We start from the raw sequence: 26,363 nt of genomic DNA on the forward strand, positions 1-26,363 counted from the left end.
ACCACGATGCTCTCAGGGGCGTGGCCATGTGGCTGTTTCTCCATCTAGGTCTTGTCTAGTGACCCACACGTGTGCATCTCAGCAGAGCAGGTTCCGGACTGCAGCGAGCATCTTCCTGGGGTCCCTGGACCCGTTGCTTTGGGGGCTCGAAAGTAGAGTTCAGACTGCATCACTTGACTGAGTATTAAAATGGCCCGAGCAGTTTCCAGGCATTTGGGATGGTACTGAAAACCCAAAAGACTTCTTTTAAATTCCAAAATGGACTTTCAGGGATCTGGAGGGGCAAAGAAGTGAAATCGCGCGAGTTAAGTGGGTTTCACGGTGCTTCTCACCGCCCCTCCCTCCACGCCGGCTCTCCTTGGCCTCTTTCGGGGCCGTGGCCTGTGTTGACATCACCTCATCTGTGAGCACCTGCAGCTGACGAGAGAAAGGCAAATGAATGATGCACAGCTCCCACTCCCTGCTTCTAGGACACGATGGGAGTCGGGCAGCCAGGCTGTAGCCCAAAGCTTTTACCCTGCTGGTTAATACTCATTTTTGGTTGGAGGGTAATGAGAGAATTAACACAATTTGTACATAATCTGATTCAGGACAAAACAGTATGAGCTAAGACTGTTGAATAATTTTAACGTATTGACTAGAAATCTTTACACACACACACACACACACACACTCACACACAGAGATACACCCTTTCCGTGTACGTTCATAAGTACTTCCGAGGCGCCGGGGTTGCCAGCCTGCAGCCACTCCCACCTGTGGGACCTTCTCTCTTGCAGGTTGACGTCGTTTCCATGTCGTCATCATCATCACCTCTGTTGTCCCCTAGAACCTGACCTTTCATTACGTTCTGTTCTATTCTTCGAGGCTTCCAGGATGGAGACCTCTCCGAAACTCTCTTGTCTGTTGATTTGGCTCCTTTGATTTTTGACAGTTCACTGAAAGGCTCTACACCTTTGAAGAACTTGCCCATAAACATGTCAAGAGAGCAGTTATTTGGAGACTAGAAAAATACACGTGGCCATAAGCACTTGTCGTTGGGAAGAAATGCCACCACGTTTCTCTCGTGGCAGGTGATACCCCTCGTGTATCCGTTGAACATAAGCCACGTCTAAACTTGAGTCCCGGGTGCCAAGCTCTGCTCTGTCACGGCCACAGCAGTTCAGGCACAGAAACACGAGCGTCTGGTGGCGGGTGGGGTGCTGAGGGGAGTCTGTGTGGCACCTCCCTCGTCTGCCTTCTTAAGTCCAAAAAAGCAAACTAACAGATCTCTACATCTCCCACGCCCTGCGAGAGCTGTAAACCCATTTTAATGTTTCTCTTTTAATCCGTTGACGAACCGGCGTCATCGAGTTGGCCTGTGTTTCGGTGTTCTTGCATCAGCGCTCTGAAGAGCCCTCTCAGTATGAGTCTTGAACATTTCGTCATCGGGCCTCTGGTGGAGGACCCAAAGCTCCCTCATTTGATGTATTCAGTTCAGTCCATGTCTTTACACCGCTCACCCATCGAGTGCGTGTTGCTGTGAGCGTACGCTGTCGCATTGGGGCAGTCCATTTTTCCTTCCTTCCTCCCTCCCTCCCCTGCTCCTTCCCTCCCTCTCTTTAAAAAATTATAACTTCATTTGTTTCCCAGGAAAACTGTCATGTGTCTTTTTCAATCCCACGTGGCATCACTGGGAACCAGCACTTTCTGCCTCACCTGCCAAACCCAACCGGTGCTCATTGCTTTGGGGTATTTTGTACCCCAGTCTCTCATATTTTGGAGGAAGATAAATGTTCAGGCTCTTTTCTTGGCCTCTGAACCATGAGTCCCTTCACAAGCCCTTCGGTTGAGAGTAAGTACGTTTAGGACTTGGGCTTTTTAAGTCTTCTCATATGGAGCACTTTCCATCATCACATCTGTCGCTGCTTCTTGTCCCGTAGAGTCTCAGATCTCGCTGTCTGCTCCCTCATCTCTGGGCTTGGCATTTTTGTTGCCGCCGCTGTCTTTAAAAACTGTGTCACTGGAGAAGCCCCAGCATGTTGTATCTCAGTTTTCCTTTATGCCGGTGACCTCTCATCTTTTAAAAATATTAATCTCCCTTTGAAATTTCAGATATTTTTCCCTCTTGGCTCCACCAACTGACTTGGACCTTTATATTCAGAACTCTGTCGGGGTCTCTGTGCACGAGGCGAGTGGTTCAGATGAGCTGCTCTGACGGAGCGTCGTCATCACCCGCGGGGGGCCCCCTCCACGCTGGGATTGGTTGCTCTGGCTCCCTTCTTTCAGCTTTAGTTTTCCTTTGAAGGGATCTATTCAGTTGAAAGTCAAAGTGGTCCATAGGGGCAGGGAAGGAGGGAGGAAGGGTGAGGTCAGCGCAGGTCAGTTACGCACGAACGCGACAGCTCCATGCAGCGGGGTGTCCCCTGCAGCGGGGTGGCGGCGCGGGCACCTGCTGCACCCTGCCCACCTGGAAACTGCTTTCGGTGCCCGAGCTTTGTCTGTGACCGAGGTCTGGCTTTGGAAATAACCTAGTAACACTTCTTTATCTTTTCGTTCTTTCCACTTCTCCCACAGCCTGGTTCCTCAGAGGGAAAGAAGGAAAAGGAATGCTTTGCAACAAATGCCCTTAATGGCGTTATGGTATTCTCATTGCTCGGCTGCTTTTGCACTCCCTCCTTTCTTTCTTTCTTTCTTTCTTTCTTTCTTTCTTTCTTTCTTTCTTTCTTTCTTTCTTTCTTTCTTCCTTTCTTCCTTTCTTCCTTTCTTCCTTTCTTCCTTCCTTCCTTCCTTCCTTCCTTCCTTCCTTCCTTTCTTTCTTTCTTTCTTTCTTTCTTTCTTTCTTTCTTTCTTATTTTTTTTATTGTCTTTTAATTTTTTGCAGACTTGAACCTTTTTCTGCTCTGCCTTTTCTCTACTGTCTGTCTTTACTTTATGGTTGATACTGTGCTGTCTTTCCCAAAGTATTTTGTCATTAAAGAATTACACAGTGTGTATACTTTTTAGCATGTCAGTATTTTTATTATGTTGCCTTTTCTTGTCTTTGATAACCACATGGGACACTTGAAAGCCTTCATGGTAAAATCCTTTTTTTTTTTTTTTTTCTTCTCCCCTGTAGTCCCTCCATTTCAAGGACTAAAACAGTCTTGCGTTAAGTAAAAACCTGTGACCAGAGCCGAAGGAAGACTCTAGGAACAGAAAAACTGCAACAGGATTTTAGCACAATTTATTTGGAGACAAAACAAAAATTGCAAAAGCCTTAGCTGCTTGCCACCTAAGTTTATTCAACGAAGAAAAAGTCCACTGGAATTTAAATAACTACAAGGATTTGGGCACAAGCGAGTGACTTGAAGAAGGCCCAACTCTCCTTCTGTAGAAACGTCTTAAGTTGAACAACGAAAACGCGGTTGTAAATTAGTCTCAGGTGTAAATATCAACGCCCTCTGTTCTCAGGGCAGCTGACGCGTCTGTGTGGTGCACGTGTGTCCCTGTGATGGCAATCATTTTAGCTGCTGGCCTTCAGAAGAATTGAGGATCTGATGGAGGTTTTTTTTTACTTAATTATTTGCTGGTCACCCTGTGTCAAAACTTCTAAAGATAAAACAAGCGTTACTGAAATGGTACTTTATGTCATTTGACGCCATTCGGTTTAATCATCTCCATTTTAATATTTGTGATATTGTTGAAATGTTAACTCCGTTAAGTACCCAAGCTGCTTGTCTTCCACCAAAGAGTGCTTTATTCACAAGAATCTGTGAAAACCACATTTTAAGACTGGTGCATGTCGCGATACACATTGGTACTCGGGTAACCTAAAACTTGCAAGAGAATATTAATCGTAGCTTTAGAAGCCTCAGGAGGAGAAACTGGCTTCACAGTTGGAAGATTGTTGTAAGTCGTCCCTTTTTATGTCATTTTGAGATGGAAGAATGCCAGGGCTGTCCACTATGTGGCTGCCCAGTCATACAAATTAAAATTGTATTTCCTTCCATGCGGGAAGAAACCCCACACTGTTGATGTTTGCCCTTGGAAACCGTGATCCCAAATAATGGTGACCTTTTTTTTATATAAAGTTACTTTATTAGGGTCTTTCCTGTCGCGCTGTGGGTTTTTTTGTTATGTGATCAGCCTAAGGCCATTCACACACCCTTTTATTTCAGTGACAGTTATTTGCATCTGGATTTCAGTTGTTTGTAAATAAGAAACTCACTGTTGCCTTTGGTTAGGGAATACAATTAATAACTCTTTGCAGAGTGCCTTCTCCCCTCAACCCCACAGAAACACAGCAGAGTCTGTGATGTCAGGCAATCACAAATCCGAATTTACTTGCTGCTAAAAGAAAGGGGGGGGCCAAAATAAAAGAATATTTTTGCAGTCACCTGGGTTACTTCCATAATAAGAAGTGAACGGTTTAGTTACCATTAACCGGTTATCATTAGCCTAGTTTGGAGATTGGGATGATACAGTATTTAAAGGCAAAATGCCTTCACATTACAAGATGAATGAATCCCGTTAGTAGGCAAATCCACTTTTAAAAAGCTGCCTTTTTCATATGACTGTGCAGAATAAGAAATGGCTGTGGAATAAACAGATTAAAGTCTGTTAAGGCCAAAAAAAAAAAAATTGGAAGGCTGTGGTTCTATTTTGGTATTTACTCTTGGAGGAGATTGTAAGATTGCCTTGTTTTCAGAGGAGATGGAAGACGCCATTGTTTTGGCCAAAGCAGCAGCTCCCTCGTTGGGCACCATGGGGCTGGGCCAAGCCAGCTTTTAAGTTGGGGACTAGAGCTCAGAAAAACAGCGGTTTTTCTATCCCTGGAAGTTCACAGATACAAAGACCCATTGCCTGACAGGAAAACAGCTCTTCATTAAGCTTTGAGTGGGAGGAGAAACATTCCATTTGTTGTGTCGCTCTGGGCGACCATACCGCAGGGTCATCCTGTGCCCAGGCGTAAAACCTTGAATTCTCAGGGCAACTCTCCTTCCCTTTATACTTCTAAAGGCCATCTCCTACATAACTAGTCCAGGCAGTGGTGCAAATCAGACTTCCATCTGAACTGTTCTTGTCGGTCAGAACGAGTTAAATGTGCCGTCTCCCTCGCAGTGAAAAAGCCATTTGGTGTCTTGGCCAAGAGTGAAAAATTGGGGCTTCAGTATACTTTTTGTTTTACAAATTGCCTTTTTCTGTGTCTGCTGCTCAAGTTTCCAGCTAGAATTGCTGTCACTGTGGCTCTTCCTACAAATCCTTGTATTTGACAGGCTCACTGAGGTTAGTCGTAGCAAGCTAGGGATTGGATCAAGCAGCATTGCTTGGATGGAACACACATCTTGGGCTAGTGCTTCAGACGGACTGCATAGCACAGTGTTCGTAAACTTACTGGGGACATATCTCAAATCCAGGGTGGCTCTGGGTCTGATGGATGGAAAACTTCCTGCGATGAATAATAAGAGTAGACTCTCCACCCCCCGCCAGCCCCCAGCAGAAACTTCAACACACTCAAGAATCTTCTGAGTCTCATTTGTTACAGAAGATCTTGTTGCTATGGGATACGAAAGAGGGCATGTCAGACCGAAAGATTACTTTAACTTAAGAGCCTTAAATAGCTTTGAAAGTACACCAAGTCAGTTTCCACTGGAATTAAAATTAGAAAGGAACTCTTTTAGGTGCCCTTGAAGCTTTCTGGCCTGCCAAAGTGGGTACCTAAGATGTATAGACAGACTTTCATGTCAGAGTCTTAAAGAAAGGCTAGAAATCTCTCTTCCCAGGGAAGAGGGAGGACCCTGAGCAGTGCCTCACTGAAACAAGTAGCCTTGTCAAAATGTAGCCGCGTCTACGCAGCGCGCTGCTCTTCTAGTCTCCAGAATTATTCTGTTCTAAACTTGATCCCCTTAGCCTGTTCCCCCCCACCCACCCACTTCTTGCCTGCCCTCCTCCCCCTCTCACAGGGGTGATGTCTACCTCCTGGGCCCAGACAAGTTTCAGAGGAGTTCCCCGGTGTTCTCACGGGGCAGACGTGTCTGCCCGTGGAGTCTGAGACACGGTCGGGCGGCCGCGTGGACCAGTGGGCATCCTGGGCATCCTCTCCTTTGCTCGATATGCGAGCATTGCCCTCCTTTGATGTTTGATTTCAAAAAGTAGCTTAGCTGCTCTCCTGCAGACATCCTTTCAAGCCATCATCACATTTTGGGAAGCAGTGCTCATCAAAAACAACTTTAAAAGCATAGTTTAATTCTTTAGCAGTTTTCTCCCGCTGACACCGTCCTGTGAGGTTACCTGCTGCTCCTCCCCTTCTCCTAAGTGAGGATTCTCCGTGTCGCGAAGTGGGAATGCTCCACGTGTGCATAGTTGACTGGACAGTTCACCTGTACTGTGTAGGAAGTTACCTCCTTAATCGCCCAATAGAATTAACTGTCAGCAGATCTGTTCATCTGATTATAGTACTGCAGATTTATATTAATAATTTGCAGACTTTTATCTAACCTGCACTCATGTACAGATTATTAAAAGTTTTCAAATGTAACTGAATAATCAGTATTTGATCAATCATTGTCTTGATTTTTTTAATTAAAATGTATATTTCTAACTCATATTTTATAAAGCTGAGAGAACTGGTTGAATGAATGTTTATTTTCCTGAAGGTATTTTTAAGATAAAGCTTCACAATGGCCTGTAAACTTTGCGTATCTATGTAGTTTGGTACATAATTGTCACATTTGAAAATCTTGTGTATTGTAACTGGTTTTATACAAAATGTTGAATAGTAAAAATTGTATAATTACAATCGTGTAATTAAAAGTATTAACCAAACAGCCGTTTGGGTTTTTTTATTCACTTAGCATTCTGAATTGTGATAGGCAGTGGCTAAAATACAGAATGGGTGTAACCCTCCGTGGTAGTAATTTGCCAAGACTGCGCCAGTAAAATGCTTTGTGCTGGGGGCTTAAACACAGAAGTTTATTTTCTTACAGTTCTGGAGGCTGGAAATCGAAAACCAGGGTGTCAGCAGGGTTGGTTTCTCCTTGAAGCCTCTCTCCTTGGTCTTGTCACTGTGCCGTCCAATCCCTGACATCCCTCTGTCTGTCCTTTTTAAATGACACAAGTCGGATTGTTTAGGGCCCGTCCTCATGGCCTCATTTTAACTTAATTACCTCTTTAGAGGCCCTGTCTCCGGATCCAGTCACACTGAGGTGTTGGTGGAAGGGCTGCTGCTTAAGAATCTGGGGGGAATACAGTTCAGTCCATAAGACCTTCCCCAGGATGAGACGCTTGTGTGAGGGCGGGGGCTCCTTCTATGGGGTTATTCTGCACAGCACCACTACCGGCTCACGCGGGCAAAGGCTTGACTTTTCTGGAAACGGCTAAGGATGAGGCACGTGAGTCAGGCCCTTGGAGTCTTGCTGGTCAAGGGCCGTAGCCCCTTCATTTTCCCTGCCAAGAAGTCAGGATGAAAGTGCTGAGTGAAGGGCGGGACCCTGCTGGAGCGCTTCGCGTCCCCGCGTGGAACCCAGGACGCCTTCTCCAGGGCTGTTTACCTGCCTTGCCTCTTGGTGTCTTGCAGGGCAGGATCCTAAAGGACCTAAATGCCCCCAGCATCACTCAGAGGTCGTGTCTAGGGGATGTAGGAGGAGCCTGGCCTGTTAGGGAGCGCCGTCCAGTTCCCCAGGGAACCTAGCTTTGATTTGTGCTTGCGTATGAGTTTTCAAAGCACAAAACGAACCTGTCTGCTCACCCCTATCCAGACTCCTCCCCACCCCGGACACCACTACCTCCAAAGAGGGATTTGCAGGCTCTGTCTGCTGTTGAAATCTGCAGCGGCTACCTGCCCCTCCACGGTGTGCCCTGAGACCCGTGCTGAGCTGCGTGCCCTCCTACTGACCCACCGGAGCTCAGTTGGTTGGCAGAGGCCGGCAGCTCAAGGTATGTGCGTACGGTGAAGGGCGCAGGCTTGGCAGCAGGGCTGTGAGGCCTGCAGGCCTCCGGGTGAAACCGTGAAACCACAGGGCTTGTCGGTTTCTTGGGGGCGCCGTCACGTGTTCCGGGGCTGTGCAGTGTGGGCGGCCAGCCTCGAGACCCCCTCTCCCTCTCTGCTGTCAACTTCCCTGTCCCATTCCCCTTTACCCCACAGACAGTCTGCGAATCCCCTCTACCTCTGTTTCTTAAGTAAAATGGGAATAAAAGGAATTCACAACTTCACAGTTATAATGAGAATTAAATGAGATAATACAGAGAAAGTGCTTAAAACGGTATTTGGCACATAGCTTTCAATAAATTAATTTTTTATTTAAGGTAAGTTTCTCTAGATGGTTAGACAAAGACCGATTTTTGATAGCAGATTAGGGTCCCTCAAGATCTGCTGTCTTGGGTACCTGCAGCATCATTCCAGGCAAATAGAATGGTTGTTAAGTATTTAAAGAGGTCAGACTACTTTGGCTTTTGAAGGAGAAATCCGTGCACTGAAGGTCTCCTGGGAGTGCTTTGTTCAGGGGCAGAGTGGAGGGTGTAGTTACGTAGAAGAGGCCCCTTCAGGAGGCCCCCATGAGTTTATTGAAACAGCACATTGATCCGGGAAGAGCAGTCAGCAGTGTGCGTTCTAAAACAAGCAGTGCCACTTAATTCTCCGACCTTGGGGATCCTTCAGTCTGCCTCCCGGCCCTCACTTTGTTCCTCCATAAAATTGCATTCGTAAGTGCCTTAGTGTTTAGATTAAAAAGAGCAAGGTATGAGGTCATCCCTTAACATCGCCTCCACCGTGGCTTGCTTTTCCTCCACGCACGTGTCTAAGTGCAGCCGTGGGTGCGCTGGGAGGCAGTGTGGCGGGAGGGCGATTTTGACCTTCTCTGTGGTATACGCTGTGTCAGCAGCCCTGCTCTCCCCATCGTTGCCCAGGTAGGTGGTGCCCAGCTCTTTACTGCCGTCCCCACTGCATGAACATTCTCATATGTAAATTCTTCCTGGCTGGTATTGCTTGTTTCCTTAGGATAAATTCTTACAAGAGGCATTTCTAGGTCAAGGACCTGCAGAACTTTAAAGCTTTTGATGTACATTGCATCAAAAGGCAAGTAGGGTTGTTCACAGCATGGATTCTGGGGCCAGACTGGGTGTAAACCTTTGCTCTGCAATTTATTAGCTGTGTGATTCAGGCCAGAATGACAGTACAGTCGTATGAGGATTAAATGAGTTAGTATTTGTTGATTACATAGAACAAGCACCCGGCCTATACGAAGAGCCATGTATGTTATATTTAATTTTAAAATATTGCCATAACGCTCTTCAAGAAGTGATAAATGCGGCCCCCTGGATCCCCTTCCTCCCTCCTCAGCAGCTGTCATGACACTGCTGAGCTGGTTCCTTAAGAGCGGGACACTGGCCCCAGCACCATGGGGCAAGGGTCACCATCACTCCCTGCTATATCCAGTCCTGTCTTAGCTGCCCCGTTATTCAGATTTGGGGCATCTTTGTCTTCTAAGTGGTTGGCATAGTCCCCCTATGTTATATGCAGTCTCACCATGTTCTCGGCTTACAGGGGGAGCAAGTGGACCCTCGGGGAAACCCTTCCAGGTTCCTCTCCAGACCCCCAGCTCCCCGAGTGGGGAGGCTGGCCCAGCCCACGTGGGCTGGAGATCCCCCCCACGCCGCCCCTGTAGCACATCTGGCCGCCTTGCCTCGTCTCTAACTGTGTCTCATTTCTTTGCTAGCAAGTCTGCACGGCTGCGACATGCTTCTGGATGACGGGTGCTCCATCCACACTGAAATGCCCAGGTAAGGAGGCCGTCTGCCAGGCGGGAGCCTAGCCTTGGCCCCTCAGATACAGTTTTAAATGAGGAGAGGCTTTGGGTGGGGAAAGAAAGAGTGGAGGAGGTCGTGCAGTGTTTTGCTTGGAGAAGGGACAATGGTTTCTTCTCAGCATGGGTGTGCCTCTCGACGTAAAACAGAATGACTTTTGATGCGGACAATTCTTCCTTGGGTGGACTCTCCCGAGAATGCAGCCAGTCTGGCATTCCCGGCCCACTGCCACCCCACCCGCAGCCTGCTAAATGCCAGCAGTGTCCTGGCCACTGGGCAATCAAGACGTGCCTGCCTTTTCAGCCACCTTCAGGAGGCAGTGCTGCCCCCTGGAGTGGGTCCCCTGATTAGTTTCAAGTACAGCTTTGCTGGGCGATGTCATAGAAATGGCAACGGACGCTCTTGGGGACCCTGTGACATGAATATTGTTCTCCGGCCTCGTTCTGCTCTGGCCCAGGCTCCACTTGGCAGAGGAAGGGGCCGGAGGAAAGGCTTCATTGTTATATGGGAGGTAGCAGGGGCTCAACCCTGGGAATAGGGCTCGTGGATTATTCATGAGACTAAGGGACCCTGAGGCTTTAGGTCTGGCCTTGGGTGGATGGACAGACTGCCTTCCTGCCTGGCCCTGGCTTGCCCCCTACAGCGTCTGCAGGGAGGTTGCCCATCCCGCTGTCTCCATCCCTAAGAGTGAGGGGTCTGTTGTAACAACTGGGTGACCCTGGGAGCACTGTGAACAGGCCAGTGGTTGGCATGTCCTTGAGTGTTCCCTCGACACTAAGGGATGGGGAGTGGGGATTGTGATAGCCAGTGGCCCCCCCCGGCTCAGTCCTGTTGTTCAGGGTGATTCTGCTCTGACCAGCCCTAGGGAGTTTAGAACATGCACCTCGGGGTCTTTTCTCCGACCCCGTATTAAACCAGTCCTTGCCATACCCAGTAACCCCCTAAGACAGGTCCTAGGGTTGTAAGTACAACTCTGTCCGTCTCCTCCCTTTTTCAGCGATGGCTGGATGTCCCGGGCTGTAACCTTTCTAGACCGGCTTTTAATCTGGCTCGGGATCCGCAGAGACTAGGGCCATCTCCAGAGGTCTCTCCTGGACAGCACAGTGCTCACCGTTGGAAGTTTTCTCAGGGTGTAATTTAAACCTGTTTCCTCAGGTCCATGCCTCAGCCTGTCAGCAGAAGAGTTTTTGCCTCATTCTTCCACTGGGTATTGGGACCGCAGCCCAAAGCCAGAGCTGGGCCTTCCTGTAGGTGGCCTTGGGGGATGACTGGGCTGGGGACAGGACCAGGCTGGCACCCTCTCTGGTAGTGGTGCCATCTCAAGTGGACAGCATCCCTTGAACTGTCTTAACGTTAGGGGCCCTTGTGACTGATGGTCCCTCTGTCTCCTCAGAAAAGTCCATGCAAACTTTTTGAAGACTTTATAGTCCTCATCGTCCTTGTCGTCCTGGCTGCACATTGTCCAACTGCAGGGGTGCTGTTCACGCAGGTGCAGTGTGAGTGGCGCCCCGCAGAGGTGTGCCGTGAAGGAGCCTGCTCACCAGTCATCCCAGGGCCCCCTTCTGGGCCTCAGGATCCTCGGTGAAAACCCCAAATGATGCCTTTCCACCCCGGTCACAGGTCCCTGGGTCAGGATGGAGCCAGGGGAGAGGTTGCCGCGCCCCTGACTGGGCCAGCCTGTGTGCCCCGTTCTTTCCCTCCTCCTGAGCTCTCAGCATCTCTGCTCACTCCCGCTCTCTTTCCCGCACCGCCAGAACAAGCAGGTGCTGCTCCTTTTGCGTTGCCGAGAATTTAGGACTTAGGGACTTAAAAAGTTTTCTTCCCTGTTGCTCTGAGATGGAGGGTCGGGGGTGGCGGGGGAGGTGAAGTGTGGACCAGAGCCACCAGCAGTTATGGGGGTTGTTTGTCGAGGTGAAGGAGGCCCCCCCCCAGAGCTGGACAGGGCACACCTCTGACTTCTGGCAGGGGGGCTGCTCTGGAGAAAAGAGTTTTCCTGTCCTCTGAGAACATTTGGGAACTCTCCACACCCCCCGAGGGACTCGTGTGTGGGGTGGTGCCGCTTCACTCCCCAGCTTACAGATGACCGTGCTCCCTGGTCAGCCTCTGGAGATGGTCCAGAGTTGTTCCAGGGATGCTCTGCCCCGGCCACCGGGCCAGTTTTGCTTGCAGGAAAGTTGCAGTGGATACGAGAGCCTTTGTGGTGTGGTTGGGGAAAATCCTATTGCCCTGGGAAACCTTGTGGACAAGGAGAAGGCTCTCCCAGAGGCCCGGGAGGCGGGCAGAGGCGGCTTGGGCTGGAAGATGCTGCTGGAGCACGTCGACCCTTAGATTTCCATGAGGCCCCTGAGAGCGCCAGGCTTCTGCTCCTGTCTCCACCTTGCCGGCAGCCTTGAACCTAATCGCGTGACCTCTCGTGTCTTGCCATCTCCAGCTGTGCAGGAGGCCTAGTGAAGCTTTCCCAGAACACCTCACATCCCAGGATGCTTTCAGGAGAATGCGTCCGGATGGACCGGTTCATGCTACTGCCACGCACGGTCCCGGTGTGCTTTGCCGCGGTCACCACCTTGCCCCGGGGAGTGGCTAAGCACTGCAGCGCACAGCACACCCCGTGCGGTCCTTGGGGCCCCCACAGAAGTGCATGTGTCCTCTGGCCTCTCCCTGTCCCTCTCCCAGCAGCTTTGCCCAAGTTGATAACTGGAAATTTCAGGAGCGTGTAGAAAGAACGAGGCTTGGGGATCGAATCTTTTTTCGGCTTCATCTTGTTATCCCATCCCTGCCTAGCTAGGGAGCAAGGAAGACGGACGTCCTTCCCTGTTCCCTGACTGCCTTCAGACTTACAGGACATTCAGGTAAAGGGCTGAGCACCCCGTGGATAGCGGCTCCTTTCGGAGGGATCCGGGCTGTGATTGGCACCGTCACATGGACAGGCTTCTGGGGAAATCGGCCCCTTGGCTCCCAAGGTGGTGGTTACAGGGAAGTTTTTGCACTTTCCTCCATGTTGTATTTGACAATAAAGATTTCTTTTAAATCCCTGCTTTTTTCCTTCCTCGTTCTCTTTACTCCATAAATAGCCAAGCCGAGCCCCACACCCGGGGCACGCTGTGGGCAGGGATGCCGGCTGCCGGGGAGCCTGACTCAGGCTGGCGTCAGGAGGACGTGGGGGTGAGGAGCCCTGGGTCCTGGAAGGTGCTCGCAGGGTGTGATCCCCATGGAGACTGAGGGCGGCAGCGGCAGCAGAAGGGAAGCAGGCAGGGCTTTTCTCAAAGCGAAACTCCGCGTGTCCTGCTGGGTTGTGCTGAGAGGGAAGTGTAATGGCTCCCTCCTGATCAGCTCAGAAGAGGGCAGTTTCTGTTTTTATTTCGAGGGCTGACCTTTCCCAGCTCCCGGGACCCGGATCCTGCTGCCCCGTGGGACTGGCCGACATCGCACGTGGTGCAGTTTTAAAGGAGAAACAGCACCTTCACCTATGAGACACCGATGCCCTGGGCTGGCGCGGAGGAGCTAGTGAACCAGCGACCAGCACTAGAACAGGAGGCGCGTGCCACGGCTTCCCAGGCTCTGAGGGGCTTGCCGGGCATGGGGTAAAGACGTCTGATGCTTAGCAGTACCATTAGGCTAAAGATGTACTTTTCAAAGTAGGCTGGCCAGATGTCCAAACCAGCCAGTGCAGAGCTTCTGCCTTCCCCCGGCATCCCAGCCAGCAGCAGCTTCTGCGGCGTGTCTGCCTCTTCCCAGACCTTGTCAGATGGGTGACTTGTGTTTTCACCCAGCTGAACGAAGCAGGGCTCCAACCCCCATTCCTGTCTGGCCACACACCCTAAAGAGGAGGCTCTCCCAGCTGCCTGAACTCCTGGGTCAGAAGGGATCCAGGTCAGGCTTGGGGGCTGGCACACCTGCCCTTGGAATTCAATCACACTTGACCTCCGCTTTCCAAGAGTCGGCTAAGGCCACAGGTTTCCTTTTGGTGGGTACATTTGCTTGCTGTTAAGTTACCAGCCAGAAACGTGTCCTGCCTCGTGACAACGCATCTATACCCAAGTACGTCAAAGGGGTCCGGCACGGGAACGCGGATCTGGAAGGGCTTGCCTCGAGTACAGGCCCAAATACACAATCCTCTCGCCTCCTCTGCTGACTTCCCCTGCGGCACATTGTGGATGTCCCCTGCCCCTTGCTTCTGCTCTGTCTTCTCTGGGGCCAGACTGGGGACAACCACATGACAAAAGCCTGACACCCATCTGCCCCACCAAATTGGCAAGAGGTAGCCCCGGTGAGCAAATGAAGACCCCAACAGGCTCAGAAACTGTCCCCGGTCCCCCAGAACTGCTTCCGACAAGCCCTGGGACTGCTCTGTGGCACAGGATTCCCGTGCGTCTGGGGAAGGATGCAGAGTTTGCAAATGCATTAAATCCAGCGCTATGGGCTTTTTAAGTGTTACTCACAAAACTAAAGGGAATTTTCTTGAAAGGGATCTCTGCTTTGCCCACCTTCAAAGCCAGGGCAAGGCAAAATGACGGTGTGACAGCTCAGAGCCTGCTGAGTGGCGACACAGCCTCACGTCGAACCAGCTGATCATCACGGCTGAACGCGACACTCACTCTCACAAGATCTCAGATCAGATCAGGGCACTCACGGTCACTGTTTTTTCCAGGAAGCGGGAATAAAATGATTACCTTAGTACTCGGATAATAACAAGGAATCAAAGTAGGCTGGCACCCACAGGGAAGGTCTTTAACTGGCTTAACACAGCTAAGGATTCAGCTCTGATTATTCGACGAAATAAGAAATGATTCTTTCCACTGTGGCCTTTCCCCACGTTCTCTCTTACCTGGATGTCACCAAAAGGATTCAGCCTTCTCTACACAAAGTCAGGAGGGAATACCAACCTTTATTTACACTTGGGTTCAAGTTCAGAGCCATCTCAGACAGTATAGCAAAGCGAAAAAAAAGGAAAAAAAGCACAGATCCCAAGGTTCAAATTCCAACACAAGCATACTGACTGTGGGCCGCCCGGCAGCTGCTACCCACGGTTTCTCCTGTGAAATGGCATGACCTCGCAGGCGGCTGGGCTGGGGGGGTGCGGACTTGCAGGTCTCGGCCCTGCTGGGCAGGGTAGGACCCAGACCTTCTTCACCAAAGGCGAGAAATAGCAACTCGCACCGGTGCAAAGGCCGAGTGAGAAACACTGCGCGTGGGAGTTCAATAAATACTATTTACAAGCCTTGCCCAGGACAGGGACACAGGGCCTCTGCACACAGGTGCTGAATTCTGACACCAGCTTCGGGGGGAAAAAAAAGATAAGTGGCAGCACACTTTTGCCTGGACCCCTTTTCATTTGATTGGTGGGTTAAATAACATGATTTTTAAAACCATATATTTCATACTCACCCTAAAAACCACCCGAACACTACATATGCACATTTACACGAAGCGTGTGTGCGTGTGTACGTACACACGGGAACCACGAGGTAGTTTAAATCACCGTGAAAAAAAAAAATCAATACTCCTCTAATTCTCTGCCACAGAGTGGCAGCCAGGGACGCTTTAAAATTATTGGTTAAATGAAAACCAGAACTCAAAAGATTCCAGGAGAGTGGAACATTTACAAGTAAACAGTAAATACAATTTGTATTTTAATTTCTCGGTCTCTGAGAACTAGGCTGTGCCTGCTTTAAGTTAATGGTCCAAGTTATATGTTATTTCCTCTAATACTGAAGGACACAGCCTTCTGAGAGCCATACAGCTTATTAAATATTCTCAATGAGTTCTATTTTACACCTTGCTTTAATCTCCATGCTTCTGTGGAGGATTCACTACAATCTCTTATGTACAGATTTTTAAGCATTATTTCTGAACTTCATTTGGAATTCCTTAAATAAAAAAATAATCAACCTTCTCCACCTTCTTGGGAAGGTGCCAGACTAACCCCTGACCGGGACTCCCTAGTGTCTGGAGGAAAACATCCCTATTTCCACACTCCCTAGGCCCAGAAAGTGCAATGAATTCGAACCACACGGGAAAAAGCAACATCTATTGTTCTTAGAGTCTGACTCTCTTCCCCACAGCAGGGAAAGTCTCTTTATAGGTAAGCCAGCGCTGTTTCTCGTTGCCAGGGAGATAAGGCTCTCAAGCCAGAGCAGGAAAGTCGTCGGGGTCATCCGGGTTCGGAGCAACGTCTTGTGTCTGAAAGAGAAAAGACAAGTTTTGAAAGCAGCTGTCATTTCTCCCCTTCCACGCAGGCACAGCACGCCGTGAGACGTGGCACCCGCTGTCACGCAGGGGAGAGATGCGGCCCCAGTGGGAAGGGAAGAGGGGCAGGGTCACCGGGAGGGAGGCCCTGTCTCTGAGCTGCACCGAGTGCTGCACAGACCGCAGGGAGGGGACCCAGAATGGCGCCTCTCCCTCATGACTCGCCCCCGTCCCCTCTGCGACACTCTCTGCCAGCACATTCCTCCCCTCCTCCCTCCCACAAATCCTTTCAGAGCACCCCGTTCTGCATCCGGCACTTCCTTCAGCCAACACACATGACGGAATGCCCACAACGTGGAGATGAAAGGATGATTAAAGACAGCTCCTGCCATTGGGGAGCTTACAGGGTAGGGGGACAGACACCGAGAAAGTTACAGGGTGGGAACTCCAGTAACAGACGGCCTGGGCACGGGGGCCCACGTGAGGGTGTCCAGTGCCACGTGGTGGCAAAGTGCACATCACGGTCAAGTAATATTTTCTGGAAGAGAAGGTTCTCCTGGAGATAAGCCTCAGTGAGTGAGCAAAGGGAACAGGATCCTGAGAGCTGTTCCCAGCTGGGGGGCACAGGCAGGGGAGGCACAGGCGGAGGGGAGGCAGGTTCAGGGTCACACTGCACAGGGGTGCGGGCTGGCTACAGCTGCTGGTGGAAAGGAGAGGACGTATAGTTTCTATTTCCGGAAAAGATCCTTTCTCCGACCTGGCCTCAGATGCACCCCGAAACAACACTCTGGTGGTTTTGTTTTTGCTTTTAAATAGAATAAACTGTAGGCACAAGGGGCAGCGTGGTGGCCCAAGCTGGCCACAGGGTCTTGTGTCCGACCACCACCAAACCAGTTGTTGGTGTGTTTGTTCACAGAACATGGATGAAGCAATGCTGTGGTTTACACGGGGCTAGGCACTGGGGAAACCAATGATGAGCCAAAGCAGACGTGGGTTCTGTCGTCCACTGGAGACAGCAGAGACTGACCAACGACCAGAGCAGCGAGAATATAATCGCAAATGGTAGTGCTTCAAAGAAAAGGGAGACTCTGACCTGGTCTGGAAGCCTTCTCTGAGGAAGGGCGGTTGGAAGATCTATTCTAGACAAGCAAACAAAGGGGTGGGAGAAGGGCCAGCAGGTGCAAAGGCCCTGTGGGTAAGGAGCATGCTTGTCTGTTCCAGAAGTAGAGCAGTGTTGGCCGAAGCGTGGGGAAGGATGGTTTGAGGTGAGAAGGTGAAACTGAGGCGGTCACAAGGAGGCCTTGAAGCCACAGGAAGGGCTCTGTCTAGGCTGAAAGCATCATAAGGGCACCGATGGCCAGACCACAGAAAGCAAGTGTCGGTCGATCTGATTCAGCCCCAAGCCTGGGCATCTTGTCTGATGCAGATGAGTGGGTTTTCTCCAGTTCTAAGCCGGCGTTCATGGCAGACAGCGGACTCCCCTGGAGACCCCGGGGACCAGTGCTACAGAACGGTCTGTATCCCACTGACGTCCATGCTACTGACATCACCCTTCCAGAGACGCCAACATCTGACCCACACTGGACAGAGGAGAAAGGACTTTCTCTCTCCAGATCAGGGAGAATCTGATGCTGCTCCAAAACCAGACTGGGCAGGCCCAGGGCGTCTCTGTCCCCCCCCTTTACAAAAAGCCACCCAGCATTCAGAACATAAACACTTACCACCACTTCTGCTCTGGGTCCATAGTTTTCCGCCCTTCTGACCCTGCCCCGGCCTCCCCGGGTGCCACCTCTGGCTCCACGCCCGGGACGAGGGAGGTTACCGAAGTTAATCTCCAGCTGGGACGTGATGTCATTGGCCGCTTTTCGGAACACGTGGGCATCGTCTTCATAGTCATCCTTCACCATCTGGAACACAGTTACGGCGTCAAACACGGAACACGCGTGGGGCCACCTCGGCTCCCCGGACCCTGGCGGGGTGGGCGGGGAGGGGACGTGCAGGAGGGTCCTGCACACTCTGCGGCCTCACACGTTCTCGCACTCACAGCCTTAATTCAAACATATCTGAACTTACTTCAAGGGACACCAAATTTCTATCAGTGGAGCAGGTTAAGACGTAAGACTGGACGTGACTAGCAGCAACCACGAAGCACGTTTTATATCGAAGTGAGCTTTGCTGAGATTAAGCAGTTGTAGTTTCTACCTTTTATCTTATTTCTTCGCAAATACTACTTTGATAAATAAGGAAAAGCATCTTCCGAGAACAGAACTGGATGGAGAAATTCCTTTCAACGTGGGTCCTGACTGTGCAAATACCGAGTGTCAAAAACTGGATGATTTACAATAAACAATTCCGATTCAAAATGTATGGAAAGGGTAAAATAACAGAGTACAATTATCTGAGGATTACTAACCACCATGATGCATAAAGAACGTGAACTCAAACTGCTTTTTAAGAGCTGCTTTAGTTAAAATTCTTTGAGAAAGTACATTTTATTGTAAGAGGTCAAATACGTTCCGCCTCTTGTTGAAAGAAAACTATATGAAATAGATCTCCAAATCTGACTTGGCCTCAATTCTTAATAATGGCTAAAATAAAAAAAACCTCTCGCTTTTAAGTAAAATATAAACCTACAGAAAATATGCCAAGGATCCTGGATGAGAATCCCCACAGTGCCGTAAGGTTAAACGCCCCTACGGCTTGTCCAGGAGATGGGATCAAGTCATCCCGAGCACATCAGCCCCTTCGGCCACGTGCTCAGTGCAGGTTTCACGTTTAACATCTGTGTCTCCTTCAGAGTTTCAGATCAAAGTAAAGGTCTTAGGGAGATGGGCTCCGGGAGTTGAGAAGGTGAAGTCTGAAAGAACAATTCAGGCGCACTGGCACTCTGGGAACAAGATAAACACACACACACACACACACTAAGAGGTAAAATAATGAACTACTGCCTGGTTGAGAAAACAAGTCAGTGCGCCCCAGCAGGGAGGTGGCGGCCTTCCTGGGAAGAAGGGACACCTCGCAGAGGCAGGGGAGGGGGTCAAGCCAGAGTGTTGTAAGGCCCAGTTCTATCCACAGGCTACTGTTAGATCTGAGCTTTGAGAACAGCAGAGCTCCATGCAGACAAGAGGCATCATTCTAGTGCTTTTTGTCTCGCAGGGCCCCCGGAACAAAGTAAACTAGTGACCCCAGGATTTGGCGTCTGTTGCTTTAAGAACGGCTCCTGGCTAAGATCTTCAGTGCCATAAGATTAATGAGTACCAAAGATGTGCGCTTTGCTGAGACCAAGCTCGATGACTCAGCTAACCCAGTTGCTTCAAAGATTCCAGGAGACCTCTCTCTGGAGCCAGGGAGGATGAATCTGGTGTGGATTAAGGAAGAGCAGCTTCTATTTTTACTTAACGTGTCAGCTGCGCGTTTCACATCCTGACGGCACATTTGTTTGAGGCAAAGCTTTATTTACAATGGCCCTGAACAGAAAAGAGGAATGTGGATAGGAAAAGGACTAACCCAACTAGCTGACAGACGTGTAAAAATACCTCACAGAGCTTTCCAAGAGGATAAGGCTCTGGCCTCATACGTGTACAGAAAGTCATTTCTAGCGGAACAGCTCAAAACTTATTAAAGAGCTTGGACTGACTGAAACAGGAGATAGGAGGGGACCCTGGATCATAAATGACCTTCTAACAAAAGTATTCATTCAAAGACTGTAACTAACCAGCGCTTAAGCGGGAACACAGACCCAACTACATAGTATAAAACTCCTGAGTTCCAAACGGAAAATCAGTGACTGGTGCCCAGCACAGAGGAAGAGCCTGCTCATCACCACCATGGATGCAGAGACTGGTATCAAGACAAAGAGCTGGGGTTAAATGATGCTGACTCTACATTTTAAAACTAGAAGGCTTCAGTGTGCCCTTACATTCAGTAACTTAAATAGGATGTGATTAAATGACTCTCTGACCATCTTTTATCAATATATGCTGGTAGGTATTTTCAAAGCCGAAGCCTCCAATAAAAAGCTGCAACATGAACCATTTAAAGCAGGGCCTCGCAAGAGAGAGGAAGGCGGGAGCGATCCGACAGGACCGCAGGTCGCGGGAGTGCCTGACACACGGCTCCTCTGGCGAGTTTCGGACAAGCTTCACAGAGCACAGAACCCTGACCACTTTAAAATGATCAACTAGTTCCAATTAAATGTTCCTATTAAGAATTAGAACTGTGAAAAAAAAAAAAAGAAGAAAAAAAACCCCCAAACTTTGCTGTACAACCTGGAACTAACACAATATTGTAAATGAACTATACTTAAATTTTAAAAAAAGAATTAGAGCCGAAGGCAATCTGATCATGACATGCTGAGTAGTTATCCTCTGAAACGTTTTCGCCTCAGGAAACATTGTACCTCTTTTGAGACAAACTGCAATGCAGTTAAAATGTACAGCCTTTGCACAGTCTTAGGACAGCTCTGGGCTGAGCAGAAAATGCACTGTCACTGTAACTGCTTTGGATTAAGTGTCAATGGATCAACTATTCTTTCCATTTTTTTCTTAATGAACAATAAAATACATTAAAATTAGGCACACATCATCTGTGATTACTCTGGTAGAAACTAGAATGCCAGCTACCAATGTTCCATTTTTAAAAGAGAAGGGGAAAAGCCCATTTCGTTTCCAATAAGCTAACAGTGAAGATTACCTCTAAACACAAAACATTATGCTTACATCATCTCTGTATTTGGACTTGTGTATCACCACCGCTTTGGAAGGGACAGTGGACTCAGGTTTCCGGATGTTAAATTCAGGCTTTGGTCTGGTCTGTTCTTGAAGATTTTTCCACTCATCTAGGGTCATCTCTTGAACTTGAGTTTCTTCTTCTACCTCCAACTCAGGAACTCTGCATAAAAGAAGTATAATCATAAAGAAGGATTTCTCATGGGTCTGCAATGTACTTTCTCAAAGAAAAAGTTATAACCATTGGTTTAACACACTTTCATGGTACTGCATCTCAAATCTAAATAAGGTAAGAAACTCTTTAAACTATGGTTCCTAAGCTTCCTTATTTGATTTTCATCATTTTATGCGGTCATTGCCAACTGAAGATACTTCCTGTCTGTGTTCAAAGCAGTCTTTGAAAAATGGGAAGATCAATATTCCAATAATATCAACATTACACTTCACCAGCGGGCACACCCTTCCTATATGGCATTACACACAAAACGAGGTAATTGTAGGACAAAATCAGAGAAGTTATTGAGACGAAACACATATAGGAAACTGTGAAGAGAGGTTATAAACAACAGGTCACAAACACATACTTTTATAAATATCCTCTTTAAATTCATGAGTTCTTAAAACAGAAGACAGACATGTAGATCAATGGAATAGAATTCAGGGTCTGGAAATAAGCCCTCCCATTTATGATCAATTTTGTTTTTCAACAAGATCATTCTTTTGCACGTGGATATCTAGTTTTCCCAGCACCATTTGTTGAAGACTGTTCTTGTTCTTTCTCCTTTGAATTAAATTGGACCTCCACCGTCTATGGCCATACCACCTTGAACGCGCCCGATACCGTCTCAATTAGACCTCTACCTCTACCTGAATTGTTCTTTCAAACTTCACCTTCTCAACTTCCGGAGCCCATCTCCCTAAGACCTTTACTTTGATCTGAAACTCTGAAGGAGACACAGATGTTAAACGTGAAACCTGCACTGAGCACGTGGCCGAAGGGGCTGATGTGCTCGGGAAGACTTGATCCCATCTCCTGGACAAGCCGTAGGGGCGTTTAACCTTGTGATGTAAGAGCTGAAAGTATAAAACTCTAAGAAGAAAACGTAAGCATACACCTTTAATGACCTTGAATTAGGTAATGGTTTCTTACGTATGACACTAAAAGCACAAGCAACAAAAGAGAAAGTAAGTAAACTGGACATCACAAAAATTGAAAACTTTCACAATAGCAAAAGGACGTGAAAAAGCACCTCAGAGAACGGGAGAAAATAGTGGCAAATCATATGTCTGATAAGGGACTTAGATCTAGAACTCTTATTTATAACTCAGTGAAAAGAGATGACCCAACTAAAAATATGCACTTGTCAAAACAATGAACATACACCTATTTTTTACACATTTCGCAATAAATATATTTTACATCAGTTTAGGAGGTGGTGTAGGTGTTTGCTGTAAACTTCTTTACACTTTGCTGTGTTTGAAATTTTTCATAATAAAATGTTGGAAAAATGCTAATATTAAAATACATCCCAAACACATATAGGCAAAAATCTAGAAAGACATTAAGATTTATAACATCAAAATACTGGAAACAACTCCAAGTCATCAGGAGAGGAATTTGGTGGAAAAATTATGGATATTAAACATGAATATTAAGCAGCTAAAAGAATGAGAAAAAAAATATATATATAGCTACAGAGCACCTCCTACATATACTGATGAAAAAGCAAGGTAGAATGTATGTTACCATTCACCTAAGAAATAAGGAGATACACAAATACATACACATACAGGTTTTTTTTGTTTCAATTGTAATATAAACTAGGGAAAGAGCAGGGATAGAAGCTAATCAGAAAATATCGTGCTTTAATGGATTGCACTTTAGAAACATGTAAACATTCTACATAATTATAAAAGATTGAAAATAAAATTCAATCTCTAAAATGTGGAAGCAAAATTAATCAAATTAGCCTAATTGTTCATCACGTTGGTGATAAAAGCATCAGAAGAAATTAAAGTGCCTTTAAAATACAAATGTGATTATTCATCTCTCTATATATAACTTTTTAATAATCATATTATTGAGGTAGAATTGCTAATGTTATTTGTGACTGTTGCATGTGTAGCAAATGAGCAACAGTATGATGTTACTGACAAGTGGGATTTTCAGCATGGAAGAAAAAGAGAAACAAATGTAAGAAAGTTTAGCTAAAAATTTTGTATTCCTAAATTTCAAATGGAAATAGTGACTGAATTCATAATATATTTTACCTTAAAAATATGCGTGTGTCTCTACTTCTCAGCCCTGTCCACTTAAATGTCTTAGAAATAGTCAAGAATCTAGTAGCCAGGAGTACCCCTAGTGCCCAGAGTATGGTCTCTAAGTACAATATTCTAGGAAAGGATTCTGGCTCATTGGAAAAATGGCTCAGTATGAAGTACAGATGATGAGTCTACAATGTGTCTTACCAGAAATCAAGGAAGCTATCAAAGACCACTGAATGTGTGTCAAAAGGATCAAGAATCAACTTGAAGAGGTTCCCTCCAGTTAAAAAATGGTCAGTTTAAGTACCCATAAAAACTCAGCGGATTGAAAAACATCAGATGTGTTTAAATGTGTTTATGATGACACTTAAAAAAAGTCATTGGCACCTTTGAAGGACATGAGGGAACCATTAATTCATTATTCTGGGCAATGAGTAAATTAGAAGTAAAATGTACCTTTTATTTATCCTTCATTTCCTAAACAAAGTTACACCTCAGTGGAATCACCTAGTTCTAGGTAAGTTTTCTCTACAGACCATCCCAGCTACTAAATAAAGAAAGGATGACAAATTAGACTATCACTAATTTGCAGCCCTAATGAATTAATGGATAAAGACAATGATAATCAGTGGCCTTCCATAACCCATGAAACAATCTTGCCAAAAAGTTGAGTCTGAATTTGATCCAACCTCTGTCTCACTATTAATTTTCAGGAAATAGGAAAAACACAGGGAAAGGGGAACCTGTCTGACTACTCTACGGGCAATGCTGGAACTGACTCGTACCAAGTCATAACAGCCAATGTTAAATTTTCAGGAATTCTGCCAGTTGGCTGGTGAAGGCAGTTGTTAAAAAAAAAAAACAAACCTATATAAATATATAATTAACAATGTTAAAACACAGGTAATAAATCTTCACAGCTCATTATTCCTTATAATTCACTACATTTTACCTTCACTTCTGTACTTGAAGTTATTCATCCCTATTGTATGTATATAGTGGAAATACTGCACAACAGTGTACTGCTGCACATTTCTTCGCAACTCTGTTCAGTAAGGTCACATTGGTAGTTTTAAATAAGCCATGGTGGGAATATTGACACCACAGAAACCAGCAAGTGCAGCAGACCCAGGCTATTTCATCCCAGAGAACCAGATGTTAAATATTTACCAGAATGCCAATGCCCACAGGGATGCAAGCAATAGAATTCTGACTCTGGGAGACTCTTTGGACAAATGACCTAGCTTTTTCAACAAATAAATTGCAAGGGAAAGAAAAGAGAAAAGATTTAAAGTGACTTAAAGGTAATCAAGATAGTTTGATATGATACTACTCAGCCATAAAAACCGACAACATAACACCATTTGCAGTAACATGGATGCTCCTGGAGAATGTCATTCTAAATGAAGTAAGCCAGAAAGAGAAAAAAAAATACCATATGAGATCGCTCATATGTAGAATCTAAAAACAAACAAACAAACAAAAAAAAAAACACCCCACAAAACAGACTCATAGACACAGAATACAAACTTGTGGTTGCCAAGGGGGTTGGGGGTGGTAAGGGACAGACTAAGATTTCAAAATGTAGAATAGATAAACAAGATCATACTGTATAGCACAGGGAAATATATACAAGATCTTGTGGTAGCTCACAGCAAAAAAAAAAAAATGTGACAATATATGTATGTTCATGTATAACTGAAAAATTGTGCTCTACATTGGAATTTGACACAAAATTGTAAAATGACTATAATTCAATAAAAAAATGTTAAAAAAAAAAAGTTTGATATGGGTGTAATACAGGTAGACCAATGGAACAAAATATAGAGAAATAGGCCCACACATACCCACACATACATGGGCAACTGATTTTCAATATGGTATTCAGTATGCTGAAGTAACTAGATATGCATATGCAAAAAAAGGAGAGAACTTCTATCCATACCTCACACTGTCTACAAAAATCAAACCAAAATGGATCAAATAAATATATGTTCATTTTTAAAAATGGATTATATACAGAAGAATGAATAAGTAATTTAGAAGACAGGATAACAGAAATCATACAATCAGAACAGCAGACAGAAAAGCAAGTAAAAATCAATGAAAACAATATAAGGGAGTTATGAGATAATATAAAGCATGCCAATCTATGCATAATAAGGGGTCCCAGAAGGAAAAGAAAGAGAAAAGGGGATTGAAAATGTATTTGAAGAAATCATGACTGAAAACTTCCCAAACCTAAAGAAGGAAACAGAAATCCAAGCACAGGAAGCACAGAGGGTCCCAAACAGACCTACACCAAAACACATAATTAAGATGGCTAAAGTAAAAGATAAAGAAATGATTCTAAAGGCAGCAAGAGAAAAACAAAGAGTTAGTTACATGGGAAACCCCATAAGCTGATTTCTCAACACAAACATTTCTGGCCAGAAGGGAGTGGCAAGATATATTCAAAGTCCTGAATAAGAAAAAGCTGCCACCTAGGATATTCTATCCAGCAACTATCCTTTAGAATAGAAGAAGAGATAAAGAATTTCATAGACAAGCAAAAACTAACAGAATTCAGCAATACTAAACCTATTACAAAAGAAGTATTGAAAGGCCTACTCTAGAAAGAAACTGGAAGCTACAGAAATGAGAAAACCACAATTGGAAATGTGATAACCACAATGAGTTGTAAGAGAATAAACATGAAGATGTAAAAGAGGACATCAAAATCACAAAAGGTAGGAGAGGGGAGCAAGAAAATGTAAATTTTTTTTTCTTTCTTCTTAGGATGTGTTTGAGCCTATATGACTACCAGTCTAAAGCAAATAGATATGATAATGGGTTAACATACTTGGAAAAGAGGGTAACCACAAATCAAAAGCACACAACAGAGTCACAAAAACCAAAAAGAAACCAAGCTAAAACAAAAGAAAATTATCAAACCACAAAAACAAGAACAAAAAGAAAAGAACAAAGAAGAAATACCAAATCAACTGGAAAACAAAGTTCAAAATGGCAATAAATACACATCTATCAATAATTACTGTAAATGTCAACAGACTATAAATACTCCAATCAAAAGACATAGAATGGCACATTGGATAATAAAAGAAGAACCTACAATATGCTGCCTACAAGAGACGAGGACACACATAGATTGAAAGTGACAGGTTGGAAAAAGATACTTCATGCAAATGGAAATGACAAGAAAGTGGAAGTAGCAATACTCATATCAGACAAAATAGACTTTAAAACAAAGACCATAAAGAAAGGTAAAGAACACTGTATAAAGGAGTGTTCTTTATCTCCTGTGATCAAAGGAGCAATACAAGAAGAGGATATTATACTCGTTAACATACATGCATCCAATATTGGAGCACCTAAATACATAAAACAAATACTGACAGACATAAAGGGAGAAACTGATGGGAA

At 46.2% G+C, this 26,363-nt stretch overlaps 2 protein-coding genes across 7 annotated transcripts in view; one reads left to right on the forward strand and one right to left on the reverse strand.

Moving 5' to 3' along the window:
* CDC14B (cell division cycle 14B) overlaps nt 1-12,335 on the forward strand; it is a 96,688-nt gene extending 84,353 nt beyond the window's left edge. For 5 of the 6 annotated variants that reach the window (XM_031447215.2, XM_064490095.1, XM_064490097.1 and 2 more), the window contains one exon: nt 3,098-6,788. In XM_031447215.2, coding sequence (XP_031303075.2) covers nt 3,098-3,134 — 37 coding nt within the window. In that variant the 3' untranslated portion in view covers nt 3,135-6,788. Of the gene's footprint in view, nt 1-3,097; nt 6,789-10,759 lie in introns of those variants that run through there. The other variant, XM_064490099.1, reaches the window with a different exon arrangement.
* Nucleotides 12,336-14,627: 2,292 nt separating this feature from the next.
* The window catches only part of HABP4 (hyaluronan binding protein 4), a 37,679-nt gene continuing 25,943 nt past the window's right edge, over nt 14,628-26,363 (reverse strand). Inside the window, exons 6-8 of the mRNA XM_031447275.2 lie at nt 20,667-20,838; nt 17,670-17,855; nt 14,628-15,942 (exon numbers count right to left, since the gene is read on the reverse strand). Of these exons, the coding sequence (XP_031303135.2) occupies nt 15,886-15,942; nt 17,670-17,855; nt 20,667-20,838 (415 nt within the window). The 3' untranslated portion in view covers nt 14,628-15,885. The remainder of the gene's footprint in view (nt 15,943-17,669; nt 17,856-20,666; nt 20,839-26,363) is intronic.

This window comes from Camelus dromedarius, chromosome 10 (assembly GCF_036321535.1).
Source record: "Camelus dromedarius isolate mCamDro1 chromosome 10, mCamDro1.pat, whole genome shotgun sequence".
NCBI classification, from domain to species: domain Eukaryota; kingdom Metazoa; phylum Chordata; class Mammalia; order Artiodactyla; family Camelidae; genus Camelus; species Camelus dromedarius.